The 18,967-nt window shown below is 35.0% G+C and overlaps 1 protein-coding gene across 1 annotated transcript; it reads left to right on the forward strand.

The window, feature by feature from the left end:
- Positions 1–14,893: 14,893 nt before the first annotated feature.
- Positions 14,894–17,961, forward strand: LOC105792096 (GRAS family protein RAM1). The gene has a single exon (XM_012620497.2). It carries the CDS (start codon positions 15,527–15,529, stop codon positions 17,699–17,701), a length of 2,175 nt encoding a protein of 724 aa, XP_012475951.1. The 5' UTR covers positions 14,894–15,526; the 3' UTR covers positions 17,702–17,961.
- The last annotated feature ends 1,006 nt before the right edge of the window (positions 17,962–18,967 follow it).

The following is an 18,967-nucleotide window of genomic DNA, read 5'->3' on the forward strand; positions in this document are numbered from 1 at the left end:
CATTGCTCATAGGTGCAAATGGCTTGTTTAGGTGTGCTTAAATTGGGTGAAAGAAATGGCTTGCATTTGTCCTATTTCTTTTCCACACGGCAATGCGACATGGTCGTATGTCCTCTGTAGGTTTTTAAAGGTTGCATTTTGAGAGTTACACGGCTTGGCACACGGGCGTGTGGCTTGGCCATGTGAACCAAGTTAGAGAGTTACACAGGCAGAGACACAAGCTAGGACACAGCCATGTGTCCCTACTTCGAATGTCCGCATGACCTGAGACACGGACATGTGTTTCAACAATGTGAGTCAGACGACCTAGCCACACAGTCGTGTGACCCCTACAGTGTGAATTTTTCTATCTTTTTCCATGAAGTTTTAAATGTTTCTGATTTAGTCTCGAATTATTTCTAAAGTGTTTCTAAGGCCTCCAGGGCTCGAAAAAGGGACATTATGCATGTGTTTGATCGGATTTTGCAATGATTATGATATGTTGGAAATGAATGATTTGAGCTACACTTTTACGGTAATGCTCTGAACCCTATTTTGACGATGGATACGGGTTAGGGGTGTTACATAAAATTAAAATAAATTAAAGCTTTAACTTTAACGCCCTAAAATTCTAGTATTTAATTTTTGTATGTTTTAGCACAATTAAATATCTGCTTTAGTGGCTAAGTGATTTGGGTGTGTAGAGGAGTGTTTGAGAAGCTTGGGTTCAAGTCTTGGCCTTGGCAAAATTTTTAGTTTTCCCTAAATTGAATATGGACGCTAGGTTATAGGCTTTATAAATATTAATACTTGTTTTATGTCACAAGGAATCTATTGGTCCAGTGATAGGTGGCATGTGTTGTTTCCTTGAGGTCTGAGGTTTAAGTCTTGTGGTGTGCAAGGAAGCAATTATTTTGCTACTTGAGCTATGTAGGAGGTAGTGTTGGGCTGGAACACTATGGTGGAGAGTTTGAACTGGTCGTAGAGAGGGAGTTAAGGAGAAAATGGTGGAGAAAATTGAGGAGGGATAAGGGGAGGATTTTTAGGAGGAAATCAAGAAGTTGGATGGGGAACGGGAAGTGTGTGATGTTTAGGGTAAGTGAAGGCTTTGGAATTCAGCTAGAGGGGTTAGTTTGGCATTTTCGGCTTTTGGAGGTTTTCTTTGGGGTAGCTCTGCCAAATTTGGTTTTTAGATTCTCAAAATACTCAGTTTTGGGTCATTTTCTTTGGGGTTATCCTTTTGTCTTGTACCGAATTCTGTCTAGTTTTTGAAGAACATTTCGGGACTGACCACTTTGCTGTTCCTTTCTGCTTTTCCTCTTTTTGTTTTTCCCATTGTCTAAACCTCCTTTTTCTTCTTTTCCTCCTCGCTTTTTCTTTTCTTTTTCCTTCACTGGCTGAATACTCTCTTTGATCCCCTCGGTTTGTCCCTGTCAAGTTTCTCCTCTCTTGTCTTTTAGCCGAACATTGTCCAACCATTATATCATTCTCTATGTTGATCCTTGTTGTTGCTTCTTGTCGTATCTACGCTGTAGGTCTCTAACTTTTTTTAAGTGGCGTTACTAATCACTTGGGTATATTTGTTCTTCTTCTTTCTTGTTCAAAGCCGAATATCTTTCTTCCTTGACCTCTGGTTGTTTCCTTTCTTGTATGGTGTGGATCGTTGCGATTTTAGGGTTACTTCAAGGAGTGGTGGTTTGCAAGGTTGTTGAAATAATCAATCTTGGTTTCAACATTCAATCGAGGTAAGGAGGGTGCTTGGGTTTGAGTGCTCTTAAGACGGTGTTGTACTCTATCGATTATGAACTAACTATGGGACATGTTTGTTTCTAGGTGGACGTTCGTGGAAACAATACTTTTTTTCGTAAACAGGTGTGTATCTGTACACCTTAAATCATGACTGTTGTAAAGCCGAAAGTGTGTGTGTAATCACACTCTCTTTCAACTACAAAGCGGCAAAAGTCGAAAAGCCGTGAACACGGCGTTCGAGACCACACAGGCGTGCGAGCACACAAGTGGTAAGCCAACGTGCGATTCGTGGGTATAATTATCGAAATACCCTCGATGGATAAAATTATCGAAATACCCCCAATGGGTAAAATTACCGAAATACCCTCGATGGGTAATATTACCAAAATACCCCCAATGGGTAAAATTACCAAAATACCCCTAATAGGTAAAATTATCGAAATACCTCTAATGGGTAAAATTACCGAAATAACCTTGATGGGTAAAATTACTGAAATACCTCTAATAGGTAAAATTACCAAAATACCCCCGATAGGTAAAATTACTGTAATACCCCCGTTAGGGTAAAATGACTGCTAGGGTTCTATGATATATATATGATTGTTACTGAGAAAGACATTCTGCATACACGAATAATTTATGACATGACATACTGCATGGGGTTGGGATTTTGTTATAGAGGAAGTACTATTTCTGATGGCCCTACCACAATTACTGTTATTGGTAGCTTTGCCACATATACTGTACTGGCAACTCTGCTGCGTTATTATTACTGGCAGCTATGTTGCAATATTGGTGTGTGAGCTGGGTGGGTCGACTTAGTCCCCACATGGTGTGTTGGGTTGGTACGGGTGGTGTGCTGGCTGGATTGGGGTGGGTTTGCATACTTGCATCATACTGATACTGTATTGGGCTTAGGCCCACACTGTTTCTATATTGGGCTAAGGCTCACACTGTACTGATACTGAATAGGGCACGGGCCCAGACTGTTACTGCGTGATAGGGGATTACACACTGAATTCTCGTAACTCACCCTTTTCTTTTGACCGTGCAGGTAATCCCCAACCTTAGATGATTTAGAGCTGCGAGGGACTCGGAGGTGGCCACACGTTTGCCAATATTTTATTCTGGACCAGTTATTTAAATTTTTACTTTAGAGTGATTTTTATGTAATAAGGCCTCTGGTATTTTAATTTTCTTTAATTGGGTTATAATTGCTTATTTTGAACTTCTTAACGGATACAAATAAATTTTTACAACAAAAACAGTTTTTCAAGGCAAACACGTATTTTTCAACCTCAAGATATCTGTATAAGGAGTAGCTTTCGCGAATTTTAAACCCACAATAACAAACCATTTTACCATGTGGTTTTTTTAAAAACTTACCAAATGGTGCTAAGAAGTAAGAAATAATTATTATTTTTTGTTGTTGAACGAATTTCTCCATTAGACTTTGGTTTCATAAGACACTTCTACGTGACATGTCAGATTCAGTCGTAACGTCTAGGCCGGATTTAGGGTGTTACATTAACCATCCACCAACTTAAGAATGGGTAATTTACCCATTAAGGTCACCCAATTATAATTCTTTAATAAATTAACACCTTTAAACTAATAGTGATTGACTTTTTCAACTATTACGACTTAATCATTTTTGCTTAATTAACTATCCACACATTAAAATTTCTTAACAAACTTTAATACAATCTTAATAACACTCTATAAATATTTATAAAGATATTTACGGCTTAGTTTATAGAAATGAGGTCCTGATACCTCATTTTCTAAAACCACATGACTTTAAGGTGCTACTATTTGAACTTAATTAATCATTCATATATCATAAATTACCATATAAAAAACCTTTTTAAAACCATATTTAACTCATTAATATTAAATAATAATATTTACGAACTTACTCGTCAAATTTGTGGCCCCAAAACCACAGTTTCCAACACCATTGAAAAACGGGCTGTTATAGTCGCGACACAACCAAGGGATGTCGCAACACACCTCTGAAACTACCCTGAATGTGAGCATACTACCTTCGATATCGTGACACAAGCAATAGGGCGTCAAGGCACCGATCCTGTACGAGAAATACTTACGAGTCAGGGGCGTTTTAGCCAGTACTGTAACACCCCTAACCCGTGTCCATCTCCAGAATAGGGTTATAGAGCATTACCGGAGTTTACAAATTAATTTACAAACATTTCATTTCATCAAGCATTCATATTTATAACCAGTCAAAATCAAAACATTAATGAGCTAACGTTGGCCAATTTAACTTATACATGCCATTATAACCAGAATCAAAACATCCAAAATTACCAATAGAATTAATGGATAGTGTGATAAACATTCATACATCAATTCAATGCATCATTCCCTTTTAACAAATATATCAATGTTTCATCAATTTTCATACAATAAACATTCAAATCATATTCACATCAATAACATGCATTTCAAGCATTTAAGAATATAATTCAAGTTACAAGAACTTACCGGACTAAATTGTAGAAATACCAAAATTTAGGGACATTTTGGTAATTTTCTATTTTCTCAATTTCCACCCAATCTTGATCTAAATTAATATTTCATTCAATTTATTAATTTAAATAATAAAAATTTCATTTCATGCAATTTGGTCACTTTTTGACATTTTACCAATTTACCCTTAAAATATTACTTTTATTCAATTTAGTCCCTGAACCTAAAACATGCAAATTGGTCATTTTAATGAAAACTCATGCTAGTTGAATAATCATATATTTTCCTCCTCCTCTCCATTCAACATCCTTAATGTATAATATGCTTATATGTAACATTATCTATAATTCCACCATTTATTTATATATTCATTCAAAGTCATCCACTTGAGTTATAGTCACTAAATTATTTATATCTTCGTCTCTGAAACTCTAAATTAAGATCTGCTAAATTCCTATGAAACTATACTCACATATATTCTTACCATAAAATTTTCAAAATTTATGGTTTAGCCAATAATTACAGTTTATTCTTTAAAATAATATTTATTCTTATGTCCGACAATTTCGACACTTCTTCACTAAAATTAATTATCTCCTCGTACACAATTAGGATGATGTTCTCGTTTATTTCTCTTGAAAATATACTCATTCAATATTTTATACATATAAATTTAAGCCCTAATCATTTTTATCCAATTTTTATGATTTTCCAAATTTAGAACAGGGAACCCAAATCATTCTCCTTTATCTCACAAAATTTATTATAACTCATGATTTATAATTACATTGCTTACATCGTTTCATTTATAAGAAACTAGACTTAATAAGATTTAATTACATATTTTTTCATCCTCTAATTAAATTTCTATGATTTTTGGTAAAATTTCAAATTCAGGACTCTTCGTCATTGTCTCAAAACTGTTTTAGTGTAAAATGTTGATAACTAAATTTATAACACCTTCCTTTCCTTTCTCTTCAATATTTTCCATCACTTTCTCTTATTTACCTTTACATAATAACAAGAATATAGAACTTTATATAATGAAACTCTACATTAACATCAATTTCCTACTTTTTCAATAATATCAAACTCAAAAGTATATTAAAATCTTGATGTTCTTACCTTGTGCTATTGATTTCAATCTTTAACTTGATTTTCTCTCTCCTCCAGCTTCTATTTCTTAAATCTAACTTGATATTCTAGCTCGCCATTGTCTCCTTATTATTTTTCTCTCTTGGAAGCTATGGAAATTCTTTTGATTTCTAGGTGAAAATAGTGAATTTTTGGTAAAATGGCCAAATTGTAAAGAAAGAAAAATTTCTTTCTTTTCCCCTCTTCTCACGTTGGTTGCATGGGAAAGATGATGGTTTCTCATCATCTTTCCTCCCTTTTATATTAATCATTTAATAATAAAATAATACTAAAAATATTAATAAAATATTAATTAAATAATATTTATCTAATTAATTAATTAAAAATAGCACAAACATCATCATTACCTTCTAGAATTCTCTCTCTCTCTAATTGACCATTTTTCCCGTTGTAATCTTTTGAAATTTCATCCTTGAGTCATCACTTAATTTGGTAAAATTATAATTTAGTCCCTCAAAATTCTTCACCTTTTCAATTTGGTCCTAATTCATCCATTTTCCTTAGTTTCTAGATTATTCCACCCTTAAATTATTTACACTATTGTTCCTTCAAATTTTTCGTATTTACACTTTAACCCCTCAAAATTTGAATATTTACTCTTGGGCAACAAAACTTTTCTCACTTTTGCGATTTAATCCTTTCTTGAATTAATATGTCATAATATACTTCCTAATGTTGACATAACTCAAAATTTCCCTTTTTACCACTTTATTTCCTTATTTTACTATATCAGGGATATTATCTTACTTTCTTACTGTAGAAATTTTCGGGGTATTACAAGCACAATCAAATATTAAACACGAGAGCGTCAGCTAACCTATGGTTGAGGATGATGGCAACCCTAACTCTATAAATAGGCTCATTTAACACTTGTTATGGACAACTTTTCATATTGTATAATTTTCTTCATAGTTTCAGTTTTTAGTTTTTCTCTTTTCTTTGACTTTAGGTTATTTTCAATTTTACATTTTTCGAGAGATCTAATTTGTGGAACTTGATCAACTCTTTGTGGATTCTGTACTTCAATTCAATACAATCTAGGCTTCTCTTAAACCTTAATCTCTTGATTTGTTATTAATGTTCATCTTTTACATCAAGTTTATCATGTTTTTGAGATCTATGAGAAACTAATCCTCTTGTGGGGGATTAGCGAGTAGAGGTATGATTAATTGCTTGTTGTGAAAGGCTTTCTTAAGCAGATAAGCTATTTAGGAAAGGAATAATTTAAATCTTAGGCTTGACGACCCTAGGAAGTCATCTAGGAAGGAATTAACCCAAAATTGGTATGACCTATCCATGAACACCTTAACCCCAAACCAGTCTGGACTATGAGTTTGAGAGGTAAGTAGTTCTTGTTAACTCATTATTCTAGTGGAAGATCTAGAGATCCTACTAGGGTAACTACTAGTTGATTCAACAGATAGCTCAAAGCAATAGTTAGTTATGATTATCGAAGCGAGCTAGTCACCCATGCTTCGATATGATTAAGTTTCCATAGCAAATTTTCCAAGTTTTTATATTTATATTATTTTATTTCTTTAGTTATTAATAACTCTTTCTTTATGTTTATTCGTAATATAATTTATTTAACGTACTAATTAGCTCTATTTTTGCTTAGGTTAGAATTAATTTAGTGTTCGCCTCCCTTGGGTACGATATTCAGAGTACTCACCTACTTTGTTGTAACTATATTATAACTTGACCCATATACTTACGGATACCGTCTATCTAGCATATTTTGTGCAAGATTTTTACTCTGGACATTGGCACGTCTGAAGGCGGTCAGGCTCCTTCCAGATAAGTTGTTTGCGAACTGGTTGAACTAGGCTCTGATTCTAACCTGTAACACCCTCAACCTGATCCAATTTACCGAATCTGGATCTGGGGTATTACCGAATGGAAAACTAACAAAATTTAAACTATTAACAAAACTTTGTAGAGTTTACAACCTTACTTAACTTCATTCGTATGAAGAAAATAGTAAACTAAATGATAACACTTAAATAATTTTATTTAAGTATTTCTAAACACATAACTTATTACAATTATTTAAAGAAACAGACTTTTGAAGACTATATCCTACAACTCTATTGATTAGTCAACAAAATAGCGATGTATGCATAATAATCTGACATGCCTCTTTCCTTGGATTGGTCTTAACCTCATCCCTCTCGGTGCAGTTGTACTTCTACAACCCTTGTAAAAAAACATAAAATACAGATAAGTTCTCAAGAAATTAGTGAGAAAATACATAATTTACCTTAACTTGAAAATGTCAGTTGATAATTCATCATGATGATCTTCCCATTCCTAACATTTAACTTTTATTCTAGCGAATACTTTCCCAAATTTAGTTCTTTTTATTCACACTAGTTATCATACCTTACTCTAAATCCATTTCTATTTCTCATTGATGACTTCAATTCTTCACTTATGTCCTTCAATCTAAACATTCATATATCTATACCAATTTCCTTTCGAAGACCAATGCAACCATAATATCATTTCATGCACATACTTAACCCAGAACCAACGTACAATCACAATTCATAAATGACACAAACACAATTGGCGGATACCTTAATCAAACATTCAAATTCAAACCTTTATTTAAAACAAATTTCAATTCCAACCATTACTTCTCTATATCTCTTCAATTCATTATCTTCAGTCTATTTTTAGCCTTATAAAGTACTTACCATGTAACTGATAGATACATTATATCATGTTGATTTTACTGAGTATTTAAAGAATTATATTGAACATGCCACTGAGCTTCATACGGAACACACCACAAGGGCATCTGAATCAAAATATGCCACAAATGTTATTCATTCAAAGTTCGCCACAGAGGCAGTTCTTTTAGAGTTCTCCAAAACTGCTAATAGGATGCCACCTAGACATCCCAACACTATCGTGTTTGCGATATGGATTACTCACATCGCGTGAGGTTTGCCCATTACCACTCTGGGACACGCAGAGAACCCTTAACAATATACGTCATCCTTAGTTCCTTTTTTAGAGTATGCCTTGGCCATGGACTTTTCCTTTAGATTTTCATATCGGAGTTCGTGATTTCTATCATGACAGGCTTCATCAGATACCACCGTGGTGACTAGACATAGACTTACATTACAAACTCTTCATACACTGACACAATCTATACCAGAAATTTCAATTCACTAATTATACACCCAAAGGAACTCACATCCAAGTATGCTAACTCATTTCTTTAACCAAATTATACCTCAATACATGCTTCAAACATATCAACAAGATCACATCTCACAGCATACATTCCAAGTAAACACATACATAGTCATGATTCAACATCATAACACTCATGCACAATTCACCACATACTTAGACTCATAAAGTCCCCTATCAAATGTTCATACTATCTTTAGCAATCATTTGTGCACTCATTTACTATTTCTAGGACTTAGATTATGAAGGATTGACCACCTTTAGACATACTAACATCCAGAGTGTGAATACTATAATAAAATATAAAAAGACAAGACGGTTTCTACAAGTATACGAGTTAAGTTGTAATATAGGTTTACAACGAAGTAGGTGAGAACTCCAAGGATTGTACCTAAGGGAAGTGAGTGCCAGATCAAGTCTAACCTAAACATTAAAAGATCTAATTAGTACTTTTAAATTATTTATAGTATGAAAATATAAAATAAAGGATTTTTAGGGTTTTTATAATAATAAAGACAAAATAACATAAACAAAATAGACTTCAAGAGATATAATGGGAGAATAAATCAAATTTTTATTGTGGGTGATTAGTTTGCTTCAGTAATCTCTATCAACTGTCGTTTCAAGTTCCTCATCAATCAAGTAGTCGTTACCATACCAGTATCTTTCGATCTTCCACTAACATAACGAGTCAGCAAGAACTACTTATCTTCCAACCTTATAGTCCAAATTGGTTTGGGGTGAAGGTGTTCGCGGATGGGTCATACCAATTTTGGGTTAATTCCCACCTTGATGACTTCCCGTGGTTGTCAGGCCTGGGGTTTGTTCCACATTCTTCCTTTCCCAAATAGTTAATCCATTGAGTAACCCTACAAAACAGTTAACAGATCACACCTCCACCCGCTAATCCCCCATAGAGATATTGGTTCCTCATGGCTTTCATAGACAATATAGAATCGATGTAAAGAGAAGGCATGTTAATTAAATCGACAAGATAGAGTAAATGAAAGAGTCTGATTGTATTGAGATTAATCGCGAATCCAAAAAGTTTTAATGCTTCCACAATTCAGATCTATTGAAATCAACAAGAACAACTGAAATAAATCTAAAACCTAAGAATGAAAGAAAATATTAAACTAAATTTTACACAGGATAATCTAGGCTAAAGGAATGGTGTCCATAAAAAGTGACAAATGAGGCTATTTATAGCCTTTAGGTGGTCATCGTCCTTAACCCTAGTTTAGCTGTTGCTCCCAAGCTTTAAGTTTGATTGTACAAACCAAAATGGCCCTACTTCATTTTTAATTTCCGTTACAAAGTCGATGTTGTGACACACCAAGACCTGTGTCGCAACATAGTAATCAATATACTCCTCTTCAGCTATCTTCAGAGATATGTCGCGATATCCTCTATTTAATTTCGATACTACATAACTTTTATACATACATATTCGATTAAGACAATGCAGATTAATTCAGTTTAATGATTATATTAAAGTGCTATTCAAATCTCGGAATCCATACAACACTTATGTTAGAGTGCGATTAGGTGACAGATTATGTAAGTACTTTATCGAATCGTATAATTGAAGGATTATTTATTTAGTAACCTGTTCTAATACGTGTGAATGGTTTTAACAATAGAGGCTCGAGAATTGAAATTTTTTGTTAGAAGTTAGAATCGAGATCCTTGTAGTCGGATTTGCAAAGGTGTGGGGAACTATTTGATTTAAATAAATAATATTATAATTAACCAATATAAAATGTTTAAATTTGAGAAATGTTTAATTAATGTTTAAATAAGTTTTTGAAATGTGATATTGGACAAATACTTTAAGTATTCATAAGGATTGATAAAATCGATAAAAGAGGATCCCAAGTAAGTGTTCGAAAACTTCAAATCTATGTTGTTGATATATGATTTAGTGATTTTCTATTAAATGTGATAATGCGTGATTCCTAATATTTATGGTATGTGATATATGGTGATTTGAATATGTATGAACGATAAATGTGATATTGAGTTATTGATGTTTTGATTTACATGTTAAACATGTTAATATTCTGATGTTCTGATTCGTATGTTAAGTATGTCATATTTCTGATTATGATTCGCATGTTAAACATGTCATGTTTTTTATTCTAATTCGCATGTTAAGCATGCCTACTGTAAAATATATTATGTATGCCATATCACATGCATGGGGTTGGAAAAATGTGTATGGAGGAAGCATCTAGCAATATATCTCCAAATTTCTTGTGGCTTGTCCATAATATTCTGTATCTAGCAGTAAATCTGCATTATCTGGTGGCTCGATCACAACATTCTATTTCTGGCAACATGACTACACTATCTAGTGGCTTGTCCACAATTTTGGTGTGTTAATGGATAGACGAGTTCTGGAGAACTCATTATGGTGTGTAACGGAGATGGGTAGGATCTGTTTTCTGAAATTTTGCATTACTTTCTAAAAAAGTGTTGCATTGACATCATCATTATGCATTCTGATAAATGTGATTCTGTGACTGAAAATTTAGTATGTCTATTTTTTGGTTAAACTGATGGTATTATTTGTTAAATTCTGTTATTGTGATTTGTAACCCACATTGGGCTTTTTAAGCTCACCCCTTTAAATTCTAATTTTCCATATAATAATCGAGGCTAGGGTGGGCTTAGCTTATGGAGGTGCTCTCGATCATTTTCAGAAAATCTTATTTATTTGGTATTTGATATACTTTGGGTGTGTTTATCATTTCTGTGGACTTTAGTTTGGGACTTTCTTTTGGACTTTGGATTTATCTTGGTTTTTGGATGGTTTTGCATGATGTACATTTTAAACTAGTAATTAAGAGGTTTTATCAAATAATAATTAAATTATGGATTTTTTTTCACAATAAGGTTAATCCAACTCAACGATAGTGTTTCCAAACTCGATACTCTGTTTTCAAAACTCAACATTACTTGCTCACAAAACTGATGGTTTACAAGTTATATTAAATTTACATTTTCAAAATGACGAACAGGTTTTAAATATATAAATTGTCTGTTGTGAACTAAAAACGATATTTTCTAAAAACTATCAATACTTGAATTTTTCTAAAAGAAAGACGATTTTGACGGATTCTTTCAAAAGGAAATTTAAAGACAATATTTGGCCTTTCTTAAAACAACTCAAGATGACGTTTTTAAATTAATGACGATTCTTGAGAGAAAATAGTAATGGTTTTCTACGCCATCAACATGGCCAATGTGATATTCAAAATTCGACCATTACGTCTAGGTCAGGTTTATGGGGTTACAAACATAACATCATCACTATCACTTAGCATGTTTAGCATGCTCACAACTAATATATTTCACAAGAATTAACACATCATATGTCACATATCGCATTACACATCATATTACTCAATCCACATCACATAGTCACAAGTTTTGCAAAATGAACGAAAGGAATAAGAAAGTTTACACTCAGAACTTAGAGTAGGGGTTTAGGCTACTCCTAAGCTCCCATTTAACACTATGAATCGTGACTACAAGCAGTGATTCTAAACACTCAGTTTACACTCAGAACTTAGAGTAGGGGTTTAGGCTACTCCTAAGCTTCCATTTAACACTATGAATCGTGACTACAAGCAGTGATTCTAAACACTTACCGTTCACGCTTTCGCCTATTTGTCAAAAGCTTAAACTAGCTTTTCTTTTCCTTTCGCCTTGCTCGAGGAAGATCCTAATGATTCTGAAGCTTCACCAAAGTAAATCACACAATAAACACAATTAATTTACAACTACAACCATATCTCAACAAGTAAAAATGCAAGTCTAAGGTTAGTTCTTCTTGGAACTAAAATTTTCGACTAGCAAACTCAAGACCCAAATATTTTAATCTTTACTCATTCTCATTGCCTAAAATCATTTCCAATCATATAATTACTCATCTAAGAATAATTCTCAACCTTCAAACCACACAAAACAGCTTAGATTCATGTTCCGAAAATCCAACATACATGTCCCTTTTTAACGAAAACTCAACAAAACCTTCGAATTCTTTAACGAAACTTTTAAGGGAGTTTAAAAATTTTCTAATCACATCAAAACAAGTTGAAAAATAATTTGAAATAGTAATTTCATTCAAAATCTCGAATTTCACCACTAACATCCCAAATTTTGACTTCTACTCAAACCCTTTGATTCAATGGCTTAAAACTCAATTTAAATGGCTAGATTACATCAAAAACTATTAGGAAATCGAAACGTCACCCTGATTAAGGGAAAAATAAAATGATTGGTGTAAATCTAAGGAAACCCACAAGTTAAGCCATAGCAAAATTAATGGTTCCTTGATGCTCTTTTTGAAATTCTAGGGAAGTTTAATGTTTGGGAGATGATGGAAACCAAAAGGATGGAAGTAATGGAGATCAAAATTGAAGAATGAAGTTTTGGGGTTGTTCTCTCTAATGGACGACACAAAGAAAAAGGTGAAGGGGTGTTTCTCATCTTCTTTTTTTCACGTCAAAAATAGGGTGAGAGGGGAAAATATGAGTTGATTTTAAAACTTGGTATAATTTCTTTAAAGCTACTCCTAAATTAAGCTATTTTATAAAATAGTTCTCTTTTTAAAATTTAAAGCCTATTTCACACTATTTTTATAAATTAGTTTAAATTTTCTAAAGCCATAGACGAAGATATTTTCGGGTTACCACATTCTGAATTTCCGAACTCATTTCATGCTTTAATTCTAAAATTACCCTTGAAACTTCTATACCCAATTTCGAGATGTGACAACTGCCTCATCCAGAGTTTTCCTCAACTTTCCCTTCTTTGGAGTAACTAGGGAGGATGATACAAAAGAGAAGAAAATAAAACAGAGATGAAAAGAATTCAGCCTGCAGAATAATCCTCATCATACATATATATATCCTTCCCACACAGTCACCAAAACCCCTAATAACCATCCATTGATAATCATTATGTCTCTCACTAAGAAATTAGTTGATTCCAATTTAACTAAACTAGAATTAAGGTCCAACTAATTATCATTTAGTCACTAAAGTTTTCAGATTTTCCAGCAGAGTCCGCCAAACTTACTATCTCTTTCAGTTAACTCTCAAATCTTCCTTAATTTTCGGACATTAATGAAAATCGGTTGTGACATCAAAATATTTATAATTTCAATAGTATTAATATACTTCCTCTATAACCTAATTTGTACAACTTTCTTGATGGACTTTAAAACCTCAAATTTTTGTAATCCGACTCCTTTTAAAATGCCTTCATTCCCTCTTTCTCCATATGAGATAAATGAATGCATTTCATGCTAATTTTAAAATAAAAGTAAGCAAAAATTTCCTCTTGAGACGAAAAACTACCTACTAAACCTCTTGACTCCAAATCATATTTTCTCTATGAATATGACCTAGATTAATAGTAGGTTTGGATGGACAGTATGTTTATCTGCGGTTAGTGTAAAAATAATGATAGTGTGAGATTAGATACTATAACAGTACTATAGCGTGAGACAAAAAGTAAACTAAACAGATCACACCGACCCCATTACACATCCAAACCTACCCTAAGAACACTTTTTCATACATTCTTCATATATATTCACATCCAAAGAACAAATAATCTCTACTTTCAACTTCCCTTCTAAAAAACTACAAAAACTATCAATGTGAACTCCTCTAATACCAATTCTCTGCTTACTTGGTAATTTTATCAAAGAGTGATCCAAGCCATCAATGAAAGCTTAATAGTGAAAATACTTTCTATATCAAGAGAAAAAGGAGCGGGTGAATTCTGGGACAGTAAGGACTTGTTTTCTCTTGATTCACCCATATGTTTTCTCCTTATTACAGCAAAGGGGTCACAGACTGTTTACGCGAAAAAAGTAATTATTGACCTTTTTCGTTGATTTGGGCGCCCCTGAATTTACCTCTCCACGTTGCAGCATGAGTAAAAAGTCCATCATAGAGTTGTGCCACACTGCCACTGCCAGGCACTAGTAGCAGGCGATTTCATTTCTTTTCATCAGTATTTACTATTGGTAAAAAAAATGGTTAACTGAGTAAACTTTTACAATGGGAGAGTGTTCCGAAAGGTCGAGAAATGGAGGAGTTTGTAAATCATCACTTACCCTTGTTTTTGAGCATGGAAGTAGTAATGTTTTATTTTTTTACTTAAGCGTAATATAGGCCTTCTTTTGAGCATGGAAGTAGTAATGTTTTTATTTTTTTTACTTAAGGGTAATATAGGCCTTCTAATATAAGGCAAAGACAATACTGTAGGGTCGGGGTCGCATTGAACCAGGAATATATAAAGAAGAGAGGGGAAGGTTTGTTCATGGATGCATAGAGTAGAAAGGCTACAAATTTTAGAGAATATGGAAAAATATATTCAGAGAGATGCATAGAGTAAAAATGAAAAATCTTTTAGAGAATTTGAAAAAGAATATATTGAGAGAGAGAGAGTAATGGTGGAAAGCAAGACACAAGGGTAGAACTTAGAAGAGAATAATACAAAAGGAAAAAGAAATTTGAGACTACATAGCTGCAAATAGTAAACAAGCCCAGAGAGAGGAGCTTTTTAGAACTAAAAACTGAACAAATGTATTTAGAGAGGAGAGAGATGGAACTAAAAACTAAAAACTCAAAAAAATGGAACGGTTGCAAGGTTGAGTATGGGGGATAAGGAGGAGGATGTAGCTAAAACAAAAGAGAAAGAATAGGGTGAAACCCATATGTTTTGGTGAAATGGGCGTTGGGAGATAAATTTCATGGCATGCCAAGAAAGATGGGGAGGGGGGGGGGGGTTTGATAAATCTTGAAGGAAGCCGTACATTTAATTTATTTCTCTTGCTTTTGTAGGAAAAAGAAATCGTTTTTCTTCAATCTCTGATCCTCCAAACTAGCTTATTTTGTCTTTTCGTTTCTATAAAATACATATGCAGTTTCAATTACAGGTTAATGGGGCGGTAGAACTCCCGGGTTTTGGTTCGATTTGTCAACAAGACAAGTGGATAAAGCAACAAGAAGGTGTTGCAAACGGCTTCTACTACAACAACGAACAAGAACCAACTTCTGTTCTTCATATGAGAAGAAGCCAAAGCCCACCCACATCAGCATCCACTCTCGCATCGTCTTTCAACGGTGGAGCCGGTGGAGGTAATTCCACCGAAAACACCACCAACACGGAGGCCACCATAGCACCGCCTAACGACAAAGAAGAATGGGCCACGGAGCTTCGGCAGATCCCGAGTGAAATAGACCTTGTTCCAGAGCATGAAGGTACTCAAAGATGCAACATCGGATTGGGAGATTGGGAGACTCTGCTGTCTGAATCAGCCGTTTCACCTAGTCAAGACCACTCGCTTCTGCGTTGGATTGCTGGTGACGCAGATGACCATTCCTTTGGCATCAAACAGCTGCTCCAGAGTGGGAGTACTGGTCCTAATCAGGGTCATGATTTTGAAGGCAATGCAGGGTCGTGGGTTGTTGACCCATGTCCAGGGTTTGACCCAATTGGTAGCCTTGCTACTTCCGGTAATGTGTTATCAAGCGCTGCTCCTATTTTGGGTGGTTTTCCTGATTCTGGGTTTGTGCCAAATCCCAACAATAATGAGAATGGGAAGGTTGGTGTAGCGACGCCAAGTTGTTCTTCAGTTGAGGGGGTTAATAATCACGAAGTTCTTGGTGCTACTGTTGGGTTGGATATTAATATTCAAGATATAATGTCTACTTCTCCAGCTAACAATATTGGTCTTCCTGTTACTTTGCCTACGCTTTATCAACTGCAGCAGCAGGACCTTGAGAAGCCTCAGATTTTGATGGGCCAGCAACGGCATCAACAGCGTCCTCAAAATCCAAACTTTTCCTTTCCATTACCTCGAGAACAGGACCTCCTTGAGCCCTTGCCAAAGCGTCTCAATGCGGGTAACTTGGAATTTTCTTCTCAGATCCCAAAACTCGCCGGGCATGAGTTGTTTACCAGAAAGCAGCTGCAACAGCATATGGTGGCAGAAGAGGAAGTGTTGGAGCTGCTTCACAAGGCTGCAGAGTTGGTAGGGACTGGGAATTTTGCACACGCGCGTGGGATATTGGCGCGGCTCAATCACCAACTATCTCCAGTTGGTAAGCCCTTTCAAAGGGCTGCTTTCTACATCAGGAAGGCTTTACAATTACTTATCACGAATAACTCAGTCTCTCCCCCACCTCCGAAAAGCCCCACCAGTTTTGACGTTATCTTCAAACTGGTAGCTTACAAGGTCTTCTCTGAAGTCTCTCCGTTTATCCAATTTGTAAATTTTACCTCCAACCAGGCTCTGCTTGAAGCCCTTGATGATGCTGAACGAATTCACATTATGGACTTCGATATTGGATGTGGTGCTCAGTGGGCATCCTTTATGCAGGAGCTTCCCATGAGGATTAGAGGAGTTCGTTCATTGAGAATTACTGCCTTTGCCTCACCCTTGACCCACCATCCTATTGAGCTTGGGCTTATGCGTGAAAGTCTTATGCTATTTGCTAATGAGATTGGTTTGAGTTTTGAGCTTGTGGTGCTTAACTTTGATTCTTTAGATCAAGCCCCTTACTCTTTGCCCTTGTTTCGAACAAACCAAAATGAGGCAGTGGCTGTGAATTTCCCAGTTTGGTCTTCTTCGAATCAGCCATCTGCTTTGCCCAATCTTCTGCGCTTTGTGAAGCAGCTTTCCCCAAAAATTGTGGTGTCTTTAGACGGAGGGTGGGATAGAAATGATCTGCCATTCCCAGAGCTTGTAACCTGTGCTTTTCAGTCATATAAAAACATATTTGAATCACTTGATGCTGGTAATGTGACTTCTGATGTTGTAAACAAGATTGAAAGGTTCCTTATTGTGCCAAGAATTGAAAGCACTGTGTTGGGGCGACTGCGAGCACCTGAGAATATGCCTCTTTGGAAGACACTTCTATGCTCGTCTGGGTTCACCCCTGTAACATTCAGCAACTTCACCAAAACTCAGGCAGATTGTGTTGTAAAGAGAGCTCAAGTAAGAGGGTTTCATGTGGAGAAGCGTCAGCCTTCACTTGTGCTTTGCTGGCAGCAGAGGGAACTTATCTCAGCTTCAGCTTGGAGGTGCTGAAGAGCAGAGCATTGAACAGGCAGCGGAGGTTTGTTGTTGTAGCAACTCACTCTCTATCAACTCTATCCTCAAGTACCAAGCTTTTATGACTGATTGCTTGTGAATATCCTCTGCTTGTTGACAGTCTAGTATGTTTTAGACACACTGATCTTGTTGCTATGCATTCTGGTGTTCTTTTAGTGAGAATCTGTATTTTGTTCTGGTTAAGGTGGTGATGTTATGTTGTATTTTTTACAACAAATGAGAGCTAAAATTTCAAATTCTGACTTTCCAGAATTTTTTTGTTTCTGGGGTAATTGTATCTTAATTTGAATTTGAAACCTAGTACTACTTATCTAGTATGTTGCATAAAATCCATACTTTAACAGTAGAATTGCATGACTTTTGCTCTGGTTGGATATATTGTCTAGTTTTCAACTGGTTCGTCTGATAACAAATGATTGAAAATAATGTTTTCTTGTGCGTAATTAGACAAGTGATTTGTCTTAATGATGTTGAGATTTAGTGGAAAAGGTGCCAAAGGAATCAGGAAAATATGTCCATGGTGGTGTCCCTGGCCACACTGCTATAAGAATATAGCAAAGGTCTTCCACGCTGCTACTTGGTGGTTATGTAAATCACGAATTTTTGCATTTGGTATTGTCGACAATTATGAGGTGTTTTGTCATTAAGAACATAACCACCATGGACGTTAAGAAATACCAAGGTAGATATCATTTAGCTGGAACCTTCACTCAGTGCCTTCCTTGGGAGACCCTGAGAGCATTTGGAAGATAACACAAAAACACCTAAGATTAGCTATATCTGCTCAAAGTCTCTTAAACAGTCATTGCTGGCTGCCTTGGCTTATCAACTACTTGATTGCTGAATGATTTTGATTTATATATTTGCTTGCATGTATTACACCAAACACGTAACGCGTAATTCTCCGTTTTTTAATTTCTTTAATAAATTCTCAGTTCCCTGCTATATATGTTTAGAGTCTTTTGGATACAAATTATTGTCTTTTAGCACTTTGAACTTGCTGTACCATTTCTTTTTTTCTCCTGATTGGTTATTGGGACATCTAATCAAAGTCACATGGGTCATGATTAATCTGTATAAATACTAAACATTTAATTTAAAGCAATGAATTGATAATAATTCAATATTTAACTGTCAAGTAATATATCATTTTAAATTATCTACAGGATTACAATTATACCGACTTTGAGTTTGGGTTGGATGGTTTTTAGTTGAACAAAACATAGGTGCAGTCTCATCTCA

Source organism: Gossypium raimondii, chromosome 8 (assembly GCF_025698545.1).
Source record: "Gossypium raimondii isolate GPD5lz chromosome 8, ASM2569854v1, whole genome shotgun sequence".
Lineage (NCBI taxonomy): Eukaryota > Viridiplantae > Streptophyta > Magnoliopsida > Malvales > Malvaceae > Gossypium > Gossypium raimondii.

Excerpts from the sequence above, each read along its gene's own strand:
- LOC105792096 (XM_012620497.2), top strand. The coding sequence starts at position 15,527 with ATGCAGTTTCAATTACAGGTTAATGGGGCGGTAGAACTCCCGGGTTTT.